At 41.6% G+C, this 25011-nt stretch overlaps 2 protein-coding genes across 4 annotated transcripts in view; one reads left to right on the top strand and one right to left on the bottom strand.

Annotated features, from left to right (window-relative positions):
- Window positions 1-9809: 9809 nt before the first annotated feature.
- ALG11 (ALG11 alpha-1,2-mannosyltransferase) lies at window positions 9810-23027 on the top strand. 2 transcript variants are annotated; one of them, XM_004322328.4, is made up of 4 exons: window positions 9810-9928; window positions 14974-15204; window positions 18509-19440; window positions 22646-23027. In XM_004322328.4, exons 1-4 carry the CDS (start codon window positions 9885-9887, stop codon window positions 22915-22917), a joined length of 1479 nt encoding a protein of 492 aa, XP_004322376.1. In that variant the 5' UTR covers window positions 9810-9884; the 3' UTR covers window positions 22918-23027. The 2 variants fall into 2 exon arrangements, with proteins under 2 accessions (XP_004322376.1, XP_019792216.1); XM_019936657.3 differs by lacking the exon at window positions 22646-23027 and adding an exon at window positions 21019-22639.
- LOC117308867 (serine/threonine-protein kinase Nek5-like) overlaps window positions 19465-25011 on the bottom strand; it is a 37454-nt gene continuing 31907 nt past the window's right edge. For both annotated transcript variants that reach the window (XR_012327635.1, XR_012327636.1), the window contains exon 11: window positions 19465-19586. The gene's annotated coding sequence lies outside the window, so the exon portion shown is untranslated. The remainder of the gene's footprint in view (window positions 19587-25011) is intronic.

The raw sequence follows: 25011 nt of genomic DNA, 5'->3' as shown, positions 1-25011 counted from the left end.
TAGGAACTGTCTATTTTCTTCACTCACCGCTATATACCCAGCACGAAAACAGTGCTTGTGTGTTAAAGTTTCTCAATGACTATTTGCTGAATGAATGAAATGACAGAGCGTACCAAAAACAGCTTACTTTATTTGCTTGCTATCAAACATGGACTGCTAAACTTTCAGACAGATATCCAACATTCAGAAGGCGCCCCATGCAAAGCTGGCTCTCTCCTCCTTCACTTACTCATTCCTTTTTTCCTCCAAGCCAGCAGTCTAGGCTCAAATACTACAGTTAAAAAGAAATAACAAGCCCCCTAGTAAGAACCTGCTGTATAAAAAAATAAATTATACAAAATTCAAAGAAAACCCCGAAATAACAAGCCTCAAATGCAGTCATTTGCCCCCCACTGCAGCAAATCAAGACTTAATTGTAGTTTCAACCCCTCTCAGAAAGGTGACCTTTAAAACAGTCAATCTGAAATTTCCTAATCAAGACTAGTGAGATAATCTGCATGATAAAGATCCCTGCCATTCCCTTCCCCCACCCCCCACCCCCGACAAATATGTCCTGGCCCAAAATAATACCCCCCCCCCCCACCCCGGCCTTTTTTTGGCTAATACCTTCATGCCCCATCCTTCCACCTATAAGAGCCTTCCATTTTGTACCACTGCTCCTTGGAGCGGACTTCTAGTGCTAGGCAGGATGCCAGCCACTTCAAATTTACTCGGTTTTTTAACACTACCAAGAGCAGGCACTGACCCACATGAGCATGACAGGTTGGGTAGGGTTTGTGGCCACAGGGAGAGCTCATGCTACACCTAAAAGAGGCAGCTTCTCCCAGCTCCCGTCAAATGGCCTGGGGTCACCAGAGTTTCCAAGAGAAGGGAAGTAGCCAGAGTTTTACACATTAAAAATCTTCTAATTTTAAAATGTTGAAAACGGATGCAAAGTTCTGGCGAATGAAATATAAGAAAAAGTTGTTTGTCAGGGCTCCTGAGGAGAATCGTTCAAAGAGAGGGCGGGTTTGTCCTCACTCCTTCCCCATTTCTGCTGTGCACAGCATGAATTAGGGGGTCGGGGTCCTAGCAGCCATCATAAGGCAACCACGAGAAAGCTGGTGTGGCTCTGCTAATGATAAAACAAAACTCGTATCTTATGGCAAGACAAGAAAAGTTTAAAACATAAAATTGTTCTCTGCCGGTGTGGGCCTCCTCCCTCCCCTTTGGTGTGTGTTGTGTGTCTGCGTTAACCGGTAGGAGATACCATTCCTTCTTAATCCTGTGAGGGGTCACGACTCCTTAGGAGATAACCTTCCTTCTTCATCTTCCGAGGGGTCATGATGACCCACTACTTGCTTTGTAAATGCAGATCTGGATTGTGTAAACTGTCAATATTCTGTCATTTGACATAACCTTTGCCTCAAAAACTTACACACGACTGTGCTTTGACCTCTAATGGTTAGAGCAGGCCTCAGAGCTCTGTCAGAGACTGTCTGCCGCGTTAGAAACCTCAGGTTAGCTCAAATAAAATTCTCCATTTCTTTCTTAGGTCAACTATTGACTAATTTTTTTGTTGACACTAATATCAAACAAGATAGACTTCAAAACAAATACTGTTATCAGAAACAAAGGTACATTTTATAATGATAAAAGTCAATCCATCAGGAAGACATAAAAGTCATAAATATATGCATCTAAAAACAGAATACAAACATAGATGAACCAAAAACTGACAGAAATGGAAAGAAAGACAATTCAACAGTAATAGCTGGATACTTCACATCCACGTTGAATAACTGACAAAAACTAGGCAGAAGATCAACCAGGAAATATGTGATAGTATTTATAATAAGAAACACATATTTGGTCTTTGTTCCCTTTCTGGCACAGAGTTTCCAAAACTCTTGGAATTTCCAAAGTGATGAAAAAGGTGTCTTTTGTTATGGCTAATGAGGTGACTTCTGGAAAGACCCTAGATCACCAAAGGATAGGAGCTGGTTGCCAGGGGAACCAAGGAGGTGATTACAGGGTTACACCTTTCAGTCCCACCCAGACCTCTGGGGAGGGTAGAGTGGCTGGAGAGTGAGTTCAGTCACCAACAGCCAATGATTTAATCGTTCGTGCCTCCATAAAAACCCGGAAGGACTAGTCTTCTAGAGTTTCCAGGTTGGTGACCACGTGGAGACTTGGGGAGAGTGGCATGACCAGAGAGAGCATGGAAGCTCTGTGCCCCTTCCCACGTAATTTGCCGAATGCATCTCTTCCATCTTGCTATTCCTGAGTTGTAAACTTTTATAACACACTGGCAATCTAATAAGTAAATGTTTCTGAGTTCTGTGAGCTCCCTCAGCAAATTAAACCCCAAGAGGGGGTTACTGGAACCTCCGATCTGTAGCCGGCTGGTCACAAGCACAGGTGGCAACCTGGACTTGTGACTGGTGTCTGAAGCGGGTGGGCGAAGGGGCCAGTCTTGCAGGACTGAGCCCTTAACCTGTGGGATCTGATGCTATCTCCAGAGAGACAGTTTCAGAATTGAGTTAAATTATAGGACACCCAGCTGGTACCTGAGAATTGCTTGGTATAGGGGAAAAAACCCAAACATTAGAATTGATATCAGAATCACAAGATAGAAAACATGAACACTATAAACCAACTAGACCTAACTGACATCTACAGAACCCTCCACCCAACAACAGTATAATACACGTTCTTTCCAGGTAGGTGCACATGGAACACTCTCTAGGCTACACCATATGTTAGATCCTAAAACAAACCTCAATTCATTTAAAATAATAGAAATAATGCAAAGTATGTTCTCTGACAACAATGGAATCAGAAATCTGTAACAGAAACAAATATAGGACACTCACAAATATGTGGAAATTAAACAACACACTCCTAAATAACCAGTGGGTCAAAGAAGAAATCAAAAGATTAGGAAATACTTTGAGATGAATGAAAATGAAGACACAACATACCAAAACTTATGGGATGCAGGTAAGACAGTGCTTAGAAAGAAACTTATAGCTGTGAATGCCTCCATTAAGGAAGAAGGATCTCAAGTCAATAATCTAAACTTCTGCCTAAGACACTGGAAAAAGGAGCCTAAACTAAACCTAAAGCAAGCAGAAAGAAGGTGCATCAGTGTCCTAGGACTGTGACAAAATACCATAAACTGAGTATTAGAAATTCAGTCTCTCACAGTTTTAGAGGCTAGCAATCAAGATTTTCCTTTTTGGGACTCTGAAGAAGAATCTGTTCCATGTCTCTCTCCTACCTCCTGGTGGTTGCTGGCAATCCTTAGCATTTCTTGGTTTATGGAGGCATCACTCCAATCAGTCTCTGTAATCATATGGCTTTCTCTTCTCTGTGTCTTCACATGGTGTCCGTATAACAAATTCAGTGATTGGATTCAGGGCCTACTATAATGCTGTAGGACCTCAACTTAATGTAACTAATTAGATCTGCAGCAGACCCTATTTCCACATAATATCACATTCACTGGTACCAGGACTCAGGACTTCAACATATCTTTTAGAGAACACAATTCAACGCACCCAAAAGAAAATAATAAAGGTTAGAGTGGAATAGCGAAAAACAGAGAATAGAAATATAGAGGAAATTGTCAAAACCAAAAGCTGATTCTTTGAAAAGACCAACGAAATTGACAAACCTTTAGCTAGAATGATCAAGAAAAAAGAGAGAAGACTAAAATTATTAGAATTAGAAATGAAAGATGATTATCACTTATCTTACAGAAATAAGGATTATGAGGGAATACCATGAACAATTGTATACCAACAGATACCTTAAATGAAATGGACAAATTCCTAGGAGGACTCAAATTACCAAAACTGACTCAAGAAGAAATAGATACTCTGAATCAATCTGTAGCAAGAAAAGATATTCAATTAGCAAAAATAAAAAAAACTTCCCCAAAAGAAAAGCTCAAGCTCAGATGGCTTCAACATTGAATTCTATCAAACATTTATAAGAAGGAAGCACTTCTCAAGTCATTCTGAGACAAGTATTATACTGATACCAAAACCAGAAAAGACATCACAAGAAAACTACAAACCAGTATCTCTTATGAACATGGACACAAAATTCCTCTACAAAATAGTAGGTAACCAAATCCAACAACATATTAAAAAAAAAAAAAAAAAAAAAGACTACGTGACCAAGGAGGATTTGTCCCAGGAATCCAAGTTTGGCTTGACAACTAAAAATCAATTAAAGTACTTCACCATATCAACAGAATAAAAAACAAAAGACATATGATCACGTCAAAAGACACAGAGAAAGCATTTGACCAAATCCAAAATCCTTTCATATAAAAACACTCAACAAACTAGGAGTTGGAGGGAACTTCCTCAACCTGATAAAGAGCATGAAAAACCCACAGCTAACATCCTACTTAATAGTAAAGGCTGAAAGTTTTCCCCCTGAGCTCAGGAAGAAGAGAAAGAGTCATCTACATGATATGTTCACAACAGGCAAATCTATAGAGACAGAAAGTAGCATAGTGGTTGCTTAGGCATGGGCGTTACGGGGAAATGGGGTGTGATAGCTAAAGGGTACAGGATTTCTTTCTCAGGTGATGAAAATGTCCTCAAATTGATTGTGATGATGATTGCACATACCTGTGAATTGTACGTATGTGAATTATATCTCAATCTAGCTATTTTTTTTAAAAAAAAATGTAGTAGAGAGGCCATTAAAATAAGAATTAGAGAGGATATGCCTTTGGCATTCATGGAAGCCTAAACAAAAAAGGTTTCAGAAGAGTGGTGAGGCAACAGAAGTGGATAGACTGCAAAAAACCTACAAAGCACCACATAGCCTTCAAGGAGAATGGATAAACTGTGCTGCATTCCCACAATGGCACACTGCACAGCCACGGATCTTAGAAATATAATGTTCTAGTGGGAAAAGCAAGTCCCAGAAGACTAAACACACTATAATATCATTTTCACAAAGCTCAGAAACAAGCAAAACTAAATAATGTATAGTTCAGACATTCACGTATGTGTGATAAAACTTCGTATACACACAAAAAAGCTAGGTTACAACAAACACAGAATTGAGGACGGTGGTTACCTCGACAAGGGGTATTTCTACAGGTCACACAAGAAGGCGAGGACGGAATAGCTGGGTAGAAGCCGTGGCATTGATAATACTCTTGTTCTTCAGTCAGGTGGTAGGTTCACAGGTGTTCTCTATCTCATTAATGCTTTATAACTATGCATGTGTGTTTATATATTATTTCTTTTCTATTCAATAACTAATAAAATAATGAAGGGGAAATATTAAAGTGAGTGGAGGCATGGAAACAAGCAAGTGCAGATGACATTTTCTGAAAGACTGAGGAAGAAGGAGAGGGAGAAGTAGTGCAACAGCCAGTGGGAGACACGAGGCAATGCAAGACTTCAGAATGAAGGCAGGTGGACGACTCTATAAGCTGAAGGGGACAAGTCTGCGGAGAGAGGGAAAGACTAGATGCGAAGAAAAGACAAAACAAGACCTGATCAAACCAGTAAAAGGCTCCAGAACAGGCAGAGAGGAAGGGGCAGGGGTCAAGGCCACAGGGAGAGAAGAGAACCTTGAAAGGAAGGTGGGCCTCCTGAGACTAGAGATGAGCAACTGAAAACAGACTGTAGATCTAAACAAAATTTGGGGAGAAGATGCGTAGAGATAGGCAGAAAGTTGAAGAAAATTACACACAGTGGTGTCAATTTTCTCGAGGTAAGAAGTGAGGTCAGGGACTTCCCTGGTGGTGCAGTGGTTAAGAATCTGCCTGCCAATGCAGGGGACATGGGTTCGAGCCCTGGTCTGGGAAGATCCCACATGCCGCGGAGCAACTAAGCCCGTACGCCATAACTACTTAGCCTGTGCTCTAGAGCCCACGAGCCACAACTACTGAGCCCATGTGCCACAACTACTGAAGCCCGTGTGCCTAGAGCCCGTGCTCCGAAACAAGAGAAGCCACTGAAACGATAAGCCCACGCACTGCAACAAAGAGTAGTCCCCTGCTCGCCACAACTAGAGAAGGCCCGCGAGCAGCAACGAAGACCTGACGCAGCCAAAAATAAATAAATAAATAAATAAAATTTATAAAGAGAAAAAAAACAGCATTGCATGCTACAGAGAAATCATTCACGAAAGGAAGAGTCAATCGATGTGGCAAACTTTTTTTTTTTAAGATTTGTTTGATGTGGACCATTTTAAAGTCTTTACTGAATTTGTTACAACATTACTTCTGTTTCATGTTTTTTGGTCGCGAGGCACATAGGATCTTAGCTCCCCGACCAGGGATTGAACCCACACCCCCTGCATTGGAAGGCAAAGTCTTAACCACTGGACCGCAGGGAAGTCCCAATGTGGCAAACTTCACTGCTGTCTTATTTTAAGAAATTGCAGTAGTCACCCCTACCTTCAGCAACCACCATGTGATCAGTCAGCAGCCATCCACAATGAGGTATTGACCGAAGGTGAGGGGGTGGGGTGAGGTGGGAGGATGGGGGGGAGTCAGTATATATACGATTTTAGTGAAGGGGAGATGCATGCAATCAAGCAGACCTTTTGGCAGAAGGTTGCTGCTAGTCACGAGGAGCAGAGGTCTCCATTAATGATTTTAGTGCTTTTCTAGATATGAGAAGATACAAGAAATTGGGCTCATAAAATCTCTTGAAAATATCTAACTATCTGAAGGCCTGTTCCGCCAGTTTTTCCCAAAGCACAGAGTACCTCATTCCTGATCTCCTGCCTCGGCCCTTAACTCCTTTCAGGGTGTGCTGAAGGTCAGTAACTGCAGTGGCCAGTGACTTCATTCTTGTAGAACCACGTGGTGAGTGACAATTCTTAGTTGGTAGTGGCAAGACCCACACTGGCAAAAAGATTACAACTCACTGAAGGCCCAGATGATGGTTAGTATTTTTTAACAATAAAGTTACTTTTAAATTAAGATATGTACATTTTCTTTTAGACATGATACTATTGGACACTTTATAGACTGCAGTATAGTGTAAACATAACTTTTATATGCACTGGGAAACCAAAAAGTGCCTGTTTGCTTTACTGTCATGGTCTGGAATTGAACCCACAGTATCTCCAAGGTATGCCTGTACTAAAAAAATTATTGAATACATGGTGATGACAAGAAAATACCTACATCAAAAGGTTTTGTGAGGATTAACTGAGTGTACCTGGAGGAATATAAAGTGCTTCAATACAGTGTCCAGCACATAGTAAGCTCAATAATGTTGGCTAATACCATTATCAAAGGAATCCAGAAGAGGGTGAGGTGTGGCATGAGCAGAGGCAGTTACACAGTGTCAAGAAGAGGCAGGTCTTGAGCTTGATCTGGAAAGATAAGGATTTTTCTGCTGGGCAGAGAGATGGGGGCACGGCAGGGGGCTGGAAGAGTCTCCTCTTCCATACAAGCTGCCCCTCCCTCACAGGTGCTCTCCCAGCTCCTCCATTAAATGCAGAGTCATCCCACGAAGAATCATCTACTGACCAGCCTCTCTCTGTCCATCCATTAATCCATTTATCTTTCACTTCTACGCCACCAGGGCCTAGATGAATTTCACCCCAAAAAGGCACACAATAATGTTGTCGAATTGATTTCTGAAATCTGTAGAAAAGGCACAGGCTACTCTTCAGACCAGCAATCCTGGCCTGGGGACCTATCCTAGAGAAATACTCAAAGGTCAGCATGAAAAATCACATACAAGGATGTCCACTACAGTATGGCTTGTGAGGGGGTCAAAACAGAAGCAACCCGAATGTCCACCCATGAGAAAAGAATAAATACACTATGGTGCATCCGTACTGTGCGGAGGTGAAACTAAGTAACACAGTTGCTTATGTACCAGCATGAAAAATCTCCAAAATATATTGTTAAATTGGGGGAAAAAAAGGTTGGAGGGGGACTTCTCTGGTGGTCCAGTGGGTAAGACTCCGTGCTCCCAAGGCAGGGGGCCCAGGTTCCATCCCTGGTTGGGGAACTAGTTCCCACATGCATGCCACAACTAAGAAGTCTGCATGCCACAACTAAATAAAAAAAGATCCCGCGCGCCGCAACTAAGGCCCGGCGCAGCCAAAATAAATAAAATAAATAAAAATAACAACAACAAAAAAAAAGGTTGGAGAATACACACTACATGATCTCATTTATGTAAAACAAGCAAATATTCTAAAACCACACACACAAGAACCTAAAGATTTCTCTGGAGATATAGATAAGCATTAACACGATAGATACATGTTAACACCACTGTGCGTTTCAAAACTGTGCCTGAAAAATATCAAGTTTTCAATGAGCATTTGCTGAATGGATGAAGACATATGTACATGAGCAGAAAAAGACTGGAAAATGGATCTGCTTTTCGTGCTAAATATTTCTGTACTATTTGCATTTTAAGAGGCCGCACTAATGTATTACTTGCATGATTTAAATGAACTCAAAATAGTTCTTCAAAAACAAACAAAAAAACAAACAAACAACCGTTGCAGGACCTGGATAGATCATAAAGGGGTCTATGCACCAACTCTTGAATAACTTTTCAAGGTAGCTAATTTAATCGTACTGACCAATCAGGGATCTTACACAGCAACTCAACTCTCACTTTACCTCTCCAGCATCAAACTTCTCAACAGCAGACGAACAGAAAAGTGGTGCGTTTTAAACTGTTCTGAAAAACAGTTAATAGCATGCCCTTCCTAAAGGGTATTCTAACAAACCACGCGCCGGGCCTCCCCCGCGCACACCAAGGAACCCAGTAAGGACCGCGGGCGGGCGCGAAAGGTCCTCCAGGCAGGTGTGCGCACACAGAGCCCCAGGAAGGAAACTCACTCTCCGACTTGCCTTTTCACGATCTGTAATCTGTCTCTCCTGCTGAGGCTTCATCTCCCGGAGGAACTAATTTCTTCTGTGATGCAGCCCAGAGCCCAAGGTCACCTGGTCAGGGGAGGAGAAGCGCGATGTTAAAACCCCGGGAGAAGAAGAGCGCGCAGTGGATGGCACCCTCGTGGTTTGGTTCTAACCCGAACCGACACCTGCATTTCAGACGAGGAATCGTCAGCCCTCATCACACCTGCTAATTCAAACTTGCGCGCCATTGCGCCCCAGAGGGGAGGGTGGGCCGGGAACCCTCACCCACACCCGGAGACGGGCCTGCCGGTGCCCGAGAGTCCTCGGCCGAGCTGAAACCCAGGCGAGGCGGACCCGTCCCCCCTGCCGGGTCTCCGCTACCTCACGGGCCGGTGCGCAGAGGTCTTCAGCCTCGGGCGTGCGCCGGAGAGAAAAGGAGGGAGGGCGAGCCGCGTAGACCAGGGCGGGGGATGCAGATCCCAAGGCTCGACCACCGCCGGCTGGGAAGGTGCGGCGTGGCGAGGGCCGGCTTCGGGTCCGCTCTGCGCAGCTCCCTCTGGAGCGCCGCGCCGGGCTCCAGGGCGCCGCGGGTCCGAAATGCCACAGCAGCTGCGGGAGTGAACTCCGCACCTGGAAAATCGATCTGAGACGCGCATGAGCCTCCCATTGGTCTCCAACGGGCAGCAGGCGCTAAGACTGGGGGCGGGGGCGCCAGAGCGGGGTCTTCAGTGGGGGAGGGGGCCGAGGGCGGGAGCGCCGGCTGTCCATCACAGGCCACGCCCTCCCCATGCCCAACCCCCTTGTGGCTCCGCCCACGGGGGGCCGGGCCAGAGTACGCCACGCCGAAAACTTCTCCACCCCCGCGGGAGATTCGATTGGCTGGAAGGCCGTGGGACGCTACTACCAGCAACCAATTGAAATGCACAATCGCCCCTGTGTGGGCGGGGGTGACCGAACGTTTCCTCAGGAGCCAATAGAGAAGAGGAACAACGAAGCGCTTCCCGAGATCGTGGGTCGGCGGAAGATGGCGGTCGCCGCTAGGGGTTGGTGCTTGGGCGAGTTATTGAGGTGAGGAGCGGGTGGTGTGGGCTCGCAGGCGTTTTCCGTGCCGCAGTTGTATTTGTCCTCCCAGTGCGACTAATGTTTGAGAGGAAGGGCTTTCCTTGTCACGAGTCTAAGCTATTTTCTCAAGGCCAGTGACCGTTTCCTCTCCCTTTGGGGTCTTCTAGATAGACAAAGAGGCTGCGTTAAAGACTCAGTTTACCGCGTTTTCTTTCCCTGCCCCACTGCTGGCTGAGGGCTCGAGTTTCCCTCCCGGCTTTAGCTTTTCTTTCTCTTATTCGCACTCCTATTCGTCTGTCATAAGTTATTCGCATTCATTCCTCATTTTCCTTTATGGTTGAGCCACGAATCATTTTCCAATCTATCATGTTCTTTTTGGTGAAGAAGAAACCGGGTCTTCCTTTTTCTTGTCTTAGTTTGTCTTCTTTCACTCACCAGAACTGTCATTGTTAGCATATGTCATTTAAATGTCAAGTTTATGTTGAATTCTCTTCTTGATTTTCCATTGATTTCTTTTCTGATTGATGTAAGAATAGTTATATAAAATATTTCTACCTTGTCGTCATTGCATAGGTAATACGTTGTTTCTTGTAAAAAAGTTAGGAAATAAATGAGCAAAACAGAAGTCTCCAGGAATGCTACCATCCAGAGATAACTATTGTTAACATTTTGGTGAAAAAACTCCCAGACCTTTTTTCCACATTTGTTGTTGTAATACTACTGTATTTTACATGTGTTGACTTACACTAGTAAAACAAAAGACCTAGTATATTCCACCTACACAGCTCTTTTAACACCTACATATTTTTGTTCAGGTTGAAATTTTATCATTAATACGATAGCATCCTGAATAGCAGTGTATATGTATTCTCTCCAAAATTCAGGTATTATTTCTTCATTATTGCCCCCTCTACTTCAAGTTCTGTAATGATTATTTAAATCATTGGAACAGGAAAGTATTTTCAGAGCGTTCATATTCTTCCCTGCCATTTGAAATATCCCGAACTCCCTGCTTTGCACATAATAATGACTAAATAAAAGTTTGCTGAATGGAATGATTCACTGTTGGTTACAGTTACCTTTTCAAAGTCTTGTGTTTAAATATGAGTAAATATTTAATGGCACACATTTTAGTTATATTTAAACAAATTCTAAAATGGTTGATTTTGATGTGCAAGTACTGTAGGATGTTTAATAAATTTCTTTATAGAACCTGTATGTGTATCTTTGAAACTAACAAACTCAAAACAAAGGACTGGCTCAATTTTAGTCATTAATATGATTTTTTTTTTTCTGATTTTCAGTTGAATAGTTCAGTTTGAAAATCCTATCACATTTATTTTCCCACTTAAGTCATTTGAAGGAAATGTCATAAAAATCTTTGGATTCTGTGAGTCAGCTACATTTTAAATTAAACAGACTTTTTGTCTTGTCCTGAGAAAGCTAACTATTCAAGATAATATGGCTTTTATGAACTGATATATTCCAAACATTAAGTGGCCAATCTTACCACTTCTGTCAAGCTCTCTTCATCCTTTACAGCAGTGGTTCTTAAAGTGTGGTCCATAGACCCCTGCAAATCCCCAAGCCCCTTTCAGTGGGTCCTCAAGGTCAAAATTATTTTTATAATAATGTTGGGATAACGTTTGCCTCTTTCATTTTGTTGACATTTGCACTGATAGTGCAAAAGTAATGGTGGATAAAACTGTTACTTAGCACAAATCAAGGCAGTGACATCAAACTGTACTAGCAGTCATTGTGTTTCACCTCCATGCACTTGCTAAGAATGTCCTTGATGAAGCAGTAAAAATTATTAATTTTCTTAAATCTCAACCCTTGAGTACATATCTTTTTCTGTTTGTTTGTTTTTGTTTTTGTTTTTTTTTTTGCGGTACGCGGGCCTCTCACTGTTGTGGCCTCTCCCTTTGCGGAGCACAGGCTCCGGACGCACAGGCTCAGCGGCCATGGCTCACGGGCCCAGCCGCTCCACGGCATGTGGGATCCTCCCGGACTGGAGCACGAACCCGTGTCTCCTGCATCGGCAGGCGGGCTCTCAACCACTGCGCCACCAGGGAAGCCCGAGTACATATCTTTTTAATATTCTGTATGACAAAATGGGGGGAACACATAAAGCACTTCGACATACCAAAGTAAAATGGTTATCTCAAGGAAAACCTCTAGTATGATTGTCTACATTGCAAGTTGAATTAGACACCTACTTTTTACAGGACACAGTTTTTATTTGAAAGACCGACTGACAGACAAACTGACTTGGGTATTTAGTAGATATTTTCTTGAAAATGAATGATTGACCCTGTTACTTCAAAGAAAACAAGTGACTGGGAATTCCCTGGCAGTCCAGTGGTTAGAACTCTGTGCATCCACTGCAGGGGCCACAGGTTCAATCCCTGGTCGGGGATCCTGGAAGCTGTGTGTGCGGCCAAAAAAAAAAAACAAAACAGAAACAAAGAAAACAAGTGACAGAATTTGTTGCTAATGATAAAAGTTTGAGTTTTCAAGTGAAAGTTAGAATTTTGGGAAACTTGTATCTGCCATTCTGACCTTGACCATTTTCCAATGCTTAAAAGATTTTTTCTGATGAGATGGGTAGTAATCTTAACAAGTGTGATTTTGGGGTATTGTATAAAGAAATGTGTCAACATTTGGAAACTCTCCATTACTCGTGAATCAATATTGCCCAAATAAGTCACAGTGTTACAAAATCACACATGCAGAAAAGTTCCATTCAAAGGGCAAGATAAACCAATAGATTTCAGTGTAACAGAGCATGGAAAGGGCATTGATAGGGTTTCAGATTCCATGTTGCAATTGACTATTAAGAAATTGCCACTTGTCTGATTCGGTATAGTATTACAGAAGAATATTAGTAGCCAGAATAGGCCATTTAAAAATACTCCTCTCTTTTCCTGCTACATATGTGAGTGAGCCTGGGTTTTCTTCGTATACTTGAACCAGAACAACATATCGTTACAGATTGAATGCAGAAGCACATATGAGAAGCCACTGTCTTCTGTTAAGCCAGACATTAAAAACAGTGACACCCTCCTTACTACTTATTTTGGTTTAGAAAACATAAGTTTTTTAAAATAAAAATATGTTTATGTTATATAATGGATTTATTTCTTTAATGGATTCATAATTTTTAAAAAGTTTCTCAGTTTTAATGTCTAATATGTTAAATATTGGTAGATATAATCAGTGTAACAGTGGTTCTCAGTCAGAGGTGATTTTGCCCCTGCAGGACATTTGGCAGTGTCTCAAGATATTTTTGATTGTCCTGTTTGGGAGGATGCTCCTGGCATCCAGTGTGTCAAGACCAGGGATGCAGTTAAACATTCTATAATGCACACAACAAAGAATTATCTGGTCCAAAATGTCAGTAGTGCTGTGGTTGAGAAACCTGATGTAGACAAAAACTGGATGGAGTCCTCAGCAGTTTATAAGATTTATAAAGGTGTCCTGAGACCAAATCATCAAGTAATGGACTTGTTCACAATAAGAAATCCCGCATGAGAAATTTATTTCAAAACTAAATATCAATAAAATATTTATTCCTCTAAAGAATTTGTATGTTTTCTACTTAGGGACAATGAAAACCATGTAACTACACAGAATATCCCCCTATTTGGTTTGGTCACTAAGCAGCCCAGAACCCAATCTGCTGTTCACTACTGTGTACAAATTTAGAGCTTGCATCTCTGTGCCCTCCACCCCCGTCTCCACTCCCCTCCCCACGCCCCAACATACTTTAACCATATACGTTCCCTGGTCTTGACTTTTCATTATTTAAGTTTTAGTATTGTTTTTATGTCTTATAGGCCCCTCAAATCCTTTATAAAGGGTAGGCAGCGTATTAAAAAAAATTGTTAGGTACCAGCTATATTAGCCAACCCTATGAGAAAACCATACCTTGAAAAAACGATTTAACATAATTTAAGAGACATCTGAGGAGAAACTAACACACCATTGTAAAGCAATTATACTCCAGTAAAGATGTTAAAAAAAAATTCTTACACACATGAAGTACTGTTTCATAAGGTTGTGAGAAAGCCAAGATAATGGTTTCTATTATTAAAAGTCTTGCATTTCGGTATGACACATTTGTCGTATGGAAACACCGCCCCCCCCCCCAAAAATAAAGACATCTGAGGATGTAATAAAATTTTGTATTCATTCAACAAATGTTTTTTGACTGCCTTCTCAGCCAGTTACGATGCTAGGCATTGGGATATGGTGGTGAACAGGCCTGGGTCCTTTGCAGAGCCTCAGTCGACCTGGCAGTAATAGAGAACCTTGCAGCAGTGACTGTGGGAGTGAGGCACATGGGAAGACAGTGGTTTCAGGGTCATGTAAAGAGATCAGATGCAAAACTCAGAATTGAACTGGAAAAATCTAAGCTCCATTCCCCTTCCCTCAAAAATTGTTCTACTTGGGAGTTCCCTGGCCATCCAGCGATTAAGACGCTGAGCTTCCACTGCAGGGTAAGGGTTCGATCCCTGGTTGGGGAACTAAGATCCCACACGCCGCATGGCAAGGCCAAAAAAGAAAAAGGAAAAAAATTCTGCTTGAGGCAAAGTGAGATAATAAAGATGATTTAGTGTCTCACCAAACTTAGCTGTGGAATATTGACTATGGAATATTTCTTTGGATTACATATTGTCATTTTGAGGGTCAGATGCCTTTCCCAGTCATACCTTGTTTAGGTTAATAATTAAATTTATTTTAATCCCTTAACACATATACTGAGTTAGGAGAAAGGTGGCTCAACATTGATTTTTACTGCTGATTAAAAAGAAAAAGTACGTTGAATTGCCAACATGCTGTGGAATTAAAGGGGACCTGCACTTTTGACATTAGATATTTTGTAGCATTAGAATTTTAATAACTGAGTATTTTGTTAGATTCACAAGCTATAAAAATTTTCTTTGCTGCTAATATATAAAGCAGTTATGTGAAAGTAGACTTTAATTTGTAGCCTTTTTTTAATGGGCATTATATCCATTTTCACCCCGCTTTCCCTCTCATTTCAGGTTTTTTTATTCATTATTCTTCCCTGGGCTAGTTGTATGTGGAGTTTTATGTGTGTGTCTACTCAGTGTCCTTTGGGGAATCAGACTGCTGCTACAGAGAAAGAAAAAGTCGGGCTCAGCTAGCAAAACTGGGAAAAATCAAACGGTGATTGCATTTTTCCATCCCTACTGCAACGCTGGCGGAGGAGGAGAAAGAGTGTTATGGTGTGCCTTAAGGGCTCTTCAGAAAAAGTAGGTATGCATCTTTCTTAACAATTTGGTATATTGTTACTATTTTTGTAAAAAATCATCACCCAGAATGTATCTTTCTCTAGTCATAGCCAGGGATTCCTTTTTTAAACTATTCTTCAGTAAGGAAACACTGCTCATATGCCAACCTGTCTTACAATATGCTACTGCATTTTACTTGATATGATAAAGAAACAGAAAGGGGAAGTATCTGCCCTTTTATGGCATAATTTAGTGGGGATAACTTGAGAGAGTATGTGGAGAAGAGATTGAATAATAAACAGAAATATACCAAGTACTGTGAAGCACTTTAAACCTGAATACTTTCGGTCAATGGTGGCACACAGGAAATAATCTCTCTGAAAGCATCTGTTTGATTCTGATTTTGATATCATTATCAGTTGGATAGTCTTAAGTAAGTTACCATGTTAGAAAGAATTTGGTGTTACACATCTTTTAATGTTCTAGGCTTCCTTCTCCCCACCCCTATCCCACAAGAAAAGAAAAGGCACAGCAAAATACAGGTTTCATTATTGTTTCATTATATGAGGAAAACTATTATCCTTCCATGGCGACCCTACTTCCTGGCACACGCCCTTCATTCAGTTTCAGAGTCTTCCCATGTAATGCCCTTAGCTCTACATGTCTACATTCTTGGCCCTTCTTGGCTTCTAACCACCGTCCCTGTGTATCCTCTGCCATCTCCCATAACTGCCTAAATCCAGAGAATTTTCTTAAATCCCAGCTTAATTCCCACCTCCTTGAAGCCTTCCTACTGTAGTCCATACTGTTCTTTCCTTCTCGTAACACTGTGCATGAGCCTTGTCTCTAGATTACCCTTGAGGGCAGTGGTCAAGTTTTGTGATACCTGTACTCATACTCCCCAGCAACCCCTATTACTCCTCTACCTGACTGATGAGAAAAAAAATCCAAATAATTAGTATGACGTAGAAGATACTTTTTCATCTTGCTCCTGCCACATTTTGTTTCTCATCCCTCCCGTCCCCTCACACATACTTTGCTCCAGCATACTGACCTAGGAGCATCACGCCCTCTCAAGATTCCTTGCCTTTCCATCTAGTGTTCCTTTTTTTCTGAAATAACCTTTTTCTCCTTAGGTAAGTCCTGCAAGTCTTTCCTGACTCAGCATAAGCTACAGTACACTTTTCATTCAGTCTCCCTATATTTGGGGAGTGGGGGAAGCGGGGAGGACCTACTATGTATTGGGTTGGCCAAAAAGTTCGTTCAGGTTTCGCTGTAACATCTTGCGAAAACCCCGAACCAACTTTTTGGCCAACCAATGTCAAGCAGTGTTCTAAGGGGTTGAATTTAAATGGTGAACAAGATAGATCAAGTCCCTCTTATGGACCTTAGATTTCAGTTGAGAGAGAGACAAGATAATAAACGGAAAATATCAAATGGTGAGAAGTGTTATATAAGAAATTCAAATAGGGTAATATGAGAGTGACTCCACCATTTAGACTGAGTAAATTAGGTACAGTCTCTGAGGAAATAGCACAGCTAAATTCTGACCGACAAAAATAGCTGACGTTTACTGAGCTTTTACTGTCTGCCGGGTGTGGTTTGAAGTGTTTCACACGTGTTAGGTGACTCAGTCCTCATTACAACCTAGCGAGGTGGTTACTGTTATCCTCATTTGACAGACAGGGGAACTGAGTTCCTAGAGCCCATGTTCTAAACATACGCTGTCCTGCTCACTTTATGAAAAGACAGTGAGGGTGAGAAAAGAATTCAAAGCAGAGGGAGCAACTGCTGCACGTCCCCTAAGACTGGAAGGAGGCTGGCTTGTTCAGAGAAGGGAATCCAGTTTGGCTGAACCCTGCTGAGCAAGTGAGAGAGTTGGGGGGCAGGGGGTTCCAGAGGGAGGCGGCGCCCAGTGCACAGGGCTTGAGCGAGCAGGGTGAGGAGTTTAGACTTTATTCCAAGTGCTGTGGAAAACCATATGAGGGTTTTTAAACAGAGATATTCTGCTTATCTACTGCTGCTTCATAAACCACCCCAAATTGAATGGCTTAAAACAAAAATATATTATTATTTCTCAGAGTTTCGAAGTTGACAGGCCCTGTTTGGTATCCTTCACGCTCAAACTGTTGCAGTTAGATGGCAGCTGGGGCTGGAGTTGTCGGAAGGCTTCTTCCCTCACAGATCTGGTTCCTGGCCTGGAATGACTGGGTCAGGCATCTCTGTCACCAAGCAGCTTCTCCGTGTACTAGCTTGGGCTTGCACACAACGTGGCGGTCTCAGGATAGCAGGACTTCTTACATGACAGCTGTCTCCCCTTAGAGTGAAGTAGAAAGGTGCCAGTCTCTTAGAGCCTGGGTCCAGAAACTGGCACAATGTCACTTTTGCCATATTCTATTGGTAAAAGCAGTCAAGAGCCCACTATTACTCCAGGGGAGGGGACATAGATCCACCTCTCAACGGGAAAAGTGTCAAAGATTTTGTGGCCATCTTTAAGCTGCCATAGATGACCATCCTTTTTGCATTTAAAAGGCTCAATCTAGTTGCTGGGAGGGGGGCTAGGGAGGAGTGATTAGATGCTCATCCTTTAGACATCACAGCATCCTGGGGTCTTCATCAGTACACAGCACATTATTTGTTTATATATCTGTTCTCTCCACTGGACTGAGCTCCTTGAGGATAAAGACTCTCCATCATCCCTTATTCTGTAGAACCTAGTAACTCACACTAGGTAAGTTAATAAATGTTCTGTATGACTCAGAATAATTATAAACACAGCCAGAGTGAGGCCAAAGTGTTAAAATCATAAGAATGTACTTTTCCATATTTCCATTATAATTATATCTAATTGTGATGCAGGCACAAGGTCTAGCTTAAAACCTTTGTGCATTTCTCAGACTAAAAACACTAATGCTTTAGCATTTATGATCCTATCTAAAGATACCTTTAGTGAATTTTAACTTTTGTTTATGAATATTTTATTAATATTTCATTACCATTATAATGCTGAGAAAGTTGTCAAAATTTTTGAATACTTCTTAAAAATGAAAATGTCTCATTTATAAATCAGTAATTTTGTTGATGTCTGCTGGAGGGAAACTCTTAGTGGAGGGAAAAGCAAAGAACTAGAAGTCTCTTTTGGAGGACTGACATTTTACTTGTAGGGCAGTGGAAGACCCAGGAGAGAGTTGAGTCAGTAAAAAACAGTGGAAAACATTTTTTTAGTCTAAAAATAAGCTGCTTTATGATTGTGAGAAAATATCTACAACCTAAACTGATTTTAACCTAAACTAATGAAATTCTTAACTGTTACTTTCTGTTTTAGGTATCCTGAAGCAGTTTATGTTGTTTATACTGGTGATGCTGATGTCAGTGGTCAACAGATACTGGAAGGTGCTTTCAGAAGATTTAACATCAGATTAACGTGCCCAGTGAAGTTTGTTTTATTAAGGAAGCGCTACCTTGTGGAAGATTCACTCTATCCTCATTTCACACTGCTGGGCCAAAGTCTGGGATCCATTTTTCTTGGCTGGGAAGCCCTGATGCAGTGTGTTCCCGATGTTTACATCGATTCTATGGGCTATGCTTTCACGCTTCCTCTGTTTAGGTATTTAGGCCGTTGCCGAGTTGGAAGCTATGTTCATTATCCCACCATCAGCACGGACATGCTCTCTGTAGTGAAGAATCAAAATGTCAGATTTAACAATGCAGCCTTCATCACCAGGAATCCTTTTCTCAGCAAAGTAAAGCTTATCTACTACTATCTATTTGCTTTTCTATATGGGCTTGCTGGTTCTTGCAGTGATGTCGTCATGGTCAATTCTTCTTGGACGCTAAACCATATTCTCTCACTGTGGAAGGTTGGGGATTGCACTAATATTGTTTATCCACCTTGTGATGTGCAGACATTTCTGGACATTCCCTTACACAAGGAGAAGACAACCTCAGGACATTTACTGGTTTCCATCGGCCAGTTCAGGCCTGAAAAGAATCATCCTTTGCAGATCAGAGCCTTTGCTAAATTGCTGAATAAAAAGGAGGCTGAGTCACTTCCTCCACTTAAACTTGTCCTCATTGGAGGCTGTCGTAACCAAGACGATGAACTTAGGGTAAACCAACTGAGAAGGCTTTCTGAGGACCTAGGAGTTCAAGAAGACGTGGAATTTAAAATAAACATTCCATTTGATGAATTAAAGAATTACTTGTCTGAAGCAACAGTTGGTCTGCATACCATGTGGAACGAGCATTTTGGGATTGGTGAGTTTGTCCTGTAAACAACTTGTTTGGTGCCATGAGATATACATTTTAGGTGATTTTGATAAAATGATAATATTCCGGAAGTTTTCAGCAAGTCCTCAGTCTCTTCCCCGAGTCCACCAAGTGTGCTTTCCTCATTTGAGACCCTGTAAAACATATAATCAATAATAATAGCTAATGTTTATTGACCACTCACTGTGTGGCGGTCACTCTCAAGGTCTTTACAAGTATTATCTGATTTAACTCTCTCTGGAACGTCACTTAATGGGTATTATGATTATTTCCATTTTGTAAACTCAGACACAGAGAGGGTTTAGACCTTGCCTAAGTTCAGTCACACAGTAAGAGATAGAGCCCAGATTCGAATTCAGACAGCCTCTGCTCTTCACTGCTGTATTTTCTCTCCCCACCTAACCCCATCAATGTGCTGGTTCAGATTCCTGGGCCTCATGCTAATCCCACTGAGGAGCCACCTCAGAATCTCTGGGTGGGCCCAGGTGGAGGTGTTTCGGGAAAGCCCCTCAGGTGATTCTGTTGTGCCTCTAAGGCCAAGAACCCCTGTCTCCAGGTAGGCTCCTCAGAAGAACCTTTTGGTTCTTTTATTTATTGTGTGCTCATTACTGGAACGGCCTCAGGTGTTCAGTTTGGACAGCCGTGTGAATGGTAGTGGCTTTCGCCCACAGAGGCCTCCAAGAGCAGAGGCAGTGAGGGGCTGAGTTTCGAGCACATGGAGTGGAATTGGCTGAGGGACGTGTGTGTGTCCAGTGGGCCTCGTACGTGTGAGTCTGAAGTAAGGAGAGGGAGCTGGCCCAGGAAGACAGGCTGCAGAGTTGTCCGGGTGGGTACCGCAGCCCGGTGGGCGTGGATGTGCATGTGGACGGGGTGGCCTAAGGGGAGTCTGTAGAGCAACAGGAGGCCCGCAGTGCAAAAGGCTGAGAACAGTGAGAGGCCACAAGTTGGCAGAAGGGTAGCCAGTGAAGGAGAAGGAAGGAAACCAGGCAGTCATGGAAACCAAGGGAAGTGAGGGTTTAGGGAAGAAGGGAAAGGGCGACAGGTTCCAGTGCTGCCCAGATACTGGGCAAGATGAGGGCATGGGGGACGACCTGGGCGAGAGCAGTGTTGACGGAGGAGTGGGCGTGAGGGTCACTGGTGGGGGGCGAGTGGAGCGCTGAGCGCAGCCCACGCGGGCCCTGAGTTATCTGTGAGAGGGAGATGGAAGGAGAGACACGGGCCAGGGGCGGACTTGTGACCTGGAGAGCGGGTGTGTGTGTGTGTGTGTACACCCTCACAGAGACTTTGTTCTTACGAGTTTGAGCTAGCTTAAGGGCTGATAGGAAGGGGCCAGTAGAGAGGGAGAAGTAAGTGGAAGATTCTAGAGGAAGAGGGTAAAATTGATTAGGTCAAAGCCTCCAAGAAAGTCCAGAGGAACGGTATCCAGCCCGGAACGGAATATTATGGTGTGGTCCATATTTTTCAAATAAGAGTTCAAATTAAAGCATTAGCAGAAAATTCTGCAGAGATTTCGCCCGTGTTGCAGAAACAGTTGTTAATGATTTAACTTCTCTCCTGTGCATCTAGGATGATATCAGCTTGTACCATCCTTTGGAGAAGTAAGAAAACAGTAAATCAAATCATTTTCTGAAGGGCTTAGTTCTCTCTTGAAACATGGGTAAGAAAGGCTGGCTAGAATAATTTATATCCTCACCTACATCATTTGGCAGAAACAAATCAAAACTTTCATTTAGTTCAGCATTGCTATTGGGCGGCACACAGTTGTCTCAGATTTGCCAGAAATCCAGGCAGTAACAGAAGCACCAGCCTTACTTAGTGTGCCTCACGAAGATGGCTTACTTTTTTCCTGTTTTCTCCTAATGCTGTCATTTGAACATTTTGTTTTTGATACCTTTTTTTCTAATTCAGGAATATTTTATATTTTCAAATTATTTAGGAATTCTTTAATTAGAAAAATAAAGGCAATGGGATTATCTTTCAGGTTCTAAAAGTACCCATGAATTAAATCACTCACATCCCCCTCTTAAAAAACACAACAAAACCTTAAATCTGTGACATTGCTGTTAAGTTTTCTTACAGTAAGAAATAAGACCAACCTGTGCTAGAGTACAAAAACCTGAAATTCTAAAAAAAAATAAAAAACCCGGAAATTCCGAGCATGAAAATAATTTATTGATTAGACATCTGGTTTATTCAAGTATAAGGCCTACCAAAGATAGAATTAACACAGCTCATGGAATAGGAAAAAAACCCCATCCAGCACCTGCTTTGTCTCAGATTTCCTGGGGGCAAAATTTATGCATCCTGTACTACAGCCTCACCCTAAAGCATTCACATGTGCTTGATATTAACTTGAATAGGATGTGAGAAACTTTCTGTACACTGAACTTGGCAAGTGTCATTAGTGATGCAACTTTCAGAAACATTCTTTTTTTTTTTTTTTTTTTTTGCTGTACGTGGGCCTCTCACTGTTGTGGCCTCTCCCGTTACGGAGCACAGGCTCCGGACGTGCAGGCTCAGCGGCCATGGCTCACGGGCCCAGCCACTCCACGGCATGTGGGATCTTCCTGGACCGGGGCACGAACCCGTGTCCCCTGCATCAGCAGGCGGACTCTCAACCACTGCGCCACCAGGGAAGCCCCAGAAACATTCTTAGGCACAAGAAATAGCACTGCCTGCAGTGAGAGTCTTTGACAAGAAAAGAATATCATTAAATATAATCTTACAAATAGGAAGAAAAATATACACACTTTTGCCAATGGATTGCTTCACATATCAGGAAGAACGTCACAAGCAGAGATTTTCTTTCGATGGGATTAAAACACCGATACTCAACTTTTAATGTTTGTGATATCTTTTTTACACCTTTTTATCTTTTAATATCCACTAGCTATCTACCATCTTGCTAATAACATTCTCTAGTCTTCTTTGCTTTATTATCTGCAGTATATTTACTTTTTATAGACTATTCTTCTACTTGTCGGTTTTAGTAAAGACAAGTAGCATTATTATGAAGCTTTGATAACTAAAAAACTTAAAATTATTTTCACCAGGGAAGTTAAACGAGTGCATTTGTAGACATACATTTACTTAAATCGCCCGTGAATCTTAAAATTTGTAAAGGGTTCTGCTCATCCTTGTTCTTATGAACACATTCAGAAACTTAAAAGACGACATGATTTCTGTTTCTCAGGAATTGTTGAGTGTATGGCAGCCGGCACGATTGTCCTTGCACACAATTCAGGGGGCCCGAAGCTCGACATTGTTGTCCCTCACCAAGGCGAGAGAACTGGGTTTCTGGCTGAAAGTGAAGAAGACTATGCTGAGACTATGGCCCATATTCTTTCCATGTCTGCGGAAAAGAGACTCCAAATCAGGAACAATGCTCGTGCATCTGTAAGCAGATTCTCCGATCAGGAGTTTGAAGTGACATTCCTAACGTCTGTGGAAAAGTTATTTCAGTAATTGCGTATCTGTACAAACTAGAGATATTTTATATAAGATGGTTAGATACCTTCATATGTTAATATTTTTCTAAACTCATTCCCTATTGTAATAAAGTTAGTCTAAGCAAGGCCCTCAGCAGTATGTATATAACCAAGGTATTTATTTCAGTGGAAACAGGCAAAATTACCTAAGTGGAAAAGGTAACCTTATATAGTTTAAATATAAAAATCTTAGACTAGTGTTTGGTCTCAAATTCTGAAAAATATGGGTCTGAAAGAAAAAAATGAACAATCTTAATTTTGGTATAATCCATATTTTTAAAATACTATTTATCAAATCACTTTACTTTAGAAACCAGGAAAGAGAATTTCCTTTTAGAAAAAAGGAAATATTGGGAAAAAAATGGGTGATTGATAATTGATTAGTACTTTAGAATTATTTTGACATTTTTGGAACACAGAAAAATTCTGGTACGTTTAAATTCAAGCAATATTGTGGATAAAATTTTTGAATCTATCTAATGATCCTCTTAAAAGAACAAAAACTTTAAGCAGACTTAATCATGTTCTAAAAGCATGTAGTCAAAAGACAGGCTCACTGTGATTGCTCTGTGTGTGTGCGTGGGCATGCAGAGATCAGGGTGCTGCCAGTAATCCTTTCCATTAACTAGGTATTTGTGAAAATAGTTTTATGTTTAGTGCTATCAGTACATTTTTTGGACCTCTCATTATCCCTTAACATTTTCATGTCCCAGAGGCTATAAGTCAGCTTTTTGAAGTCATTCAAGAGGTCTGAGTCAGAACATCGCGGTAAGTTGTTTTTCTGATATTGAAGATATAATATTTGGATCCATCCACATGGTCTCTGTAATCAGCATCATGCACTGTAAGATAGTGAGGTGGCATTTTGAAAAGAGCACTGGACTAGCAGAATAGCTGGACCTGACCTCGGCTTCATCATTTACAAACATCTGACCTTTTGACACTAAAGCTGCTTCCTAATCTTCTGAGTGTCAGCTTCTTTCTCTGTAACCTGGAGATGGTAATGGCTGTCCTCACTGCCTTTCATAGTTGTAAAGAAAACAGGGAACACAGAAAGTATGTGAAAGTACTTTGAAAATTATAAAAGTTACTTTAAAGGTAACAATATATAGTAAATGTCTTCTAGAATCCTATCTTTATCAATGCATTACGATCCTTTGTAGATTCTTGTTACTAAGCCAGTAACTAGGAATCAGTATAATTTAACAGGACTCCTATCCTGAATAACTAGCATGGAAAAGTGAATATATACATGTGCAAATATGGCTGTTGAGCCTATAACTTTTGACATTTTCTGTGTACGTAATCAGTTCCTTCTAGTTCAGTAAATTGACCTCCTTCACAGTCTGATACACCTTTGTGTTACGGGCATGTGAAAGAGGTACATTTTTCCTTTCCAGTCTCCTCTTGTCCATTCATCAACCCACCCAGCTTTGTTATCTGCTTCCAATTACATTATTGATTCGTCTGCAGGCCATCTTCTGTCATCAGATCAAAAAGCACCAAAACAGAGTCCCAGGATGTTCTGACACACCAGAGTAGCTTTGTGTTGGAGAGTATTCAATTTAGAAAAGAAAAACTGGTGGAAATTGGAGCTGGAAGGAGCCCTACAAATTCTCTAGTCCAATTTTCTCTTATTTTCAACTTTACAGACAGGAACAATTTAAAGAACTTTGATTCTGTCAGTATCACAAAGTTGTTTAATGACAAAATCAGGATTACCACCCGGGGGTTCTGACCCCCCAGCCCGGTGCTTTTTCTTACAGCTAGTCTTTGAAGTAAGATTCATTACCATTGTCCACTCACCCTACCCATCTACCCAAAGAAAATCATGGGACTGAAGATAAAGAAATTGAAATGGACAGAGCAAAAGTAGAGGATATAGGAAAGGAAGAAAGGATTCTGAAATTCCACAAAACATTTTTTAAGCTCATTTCTTCAAAATGATTTTCATTTATCACAAACCTATCATTAGAAAATTTGCATATATGTTTCCTTTCAGTGTTCCTAATGTGGTGTTAAATGTTTGTTTCTGAATACTTGATACCATGAAGAATGTCAAAGCAATATG

This window comes from Tursiops truncatus, chromosome 18 (genome assembly GCF_011762595.2).
Source record: "Tursiops truncatus isolate mTurTru1 chromosome 18, mTurTru1.mat.Y, whole genome shotgun sequence".
NCBI classification, from domain to species: domain Eukaryota; kingdom Metazoa; phylum Chordata; class Mammalia; order Artiodactyla; family Delphinidae; genus Tursiops; species Tursiops truncatus.
The sequence above is the reverse complement of the archived record's forward strand: the minus strand, read 5'-3'. Positions and strand labels throughout refer to the sequence as shown.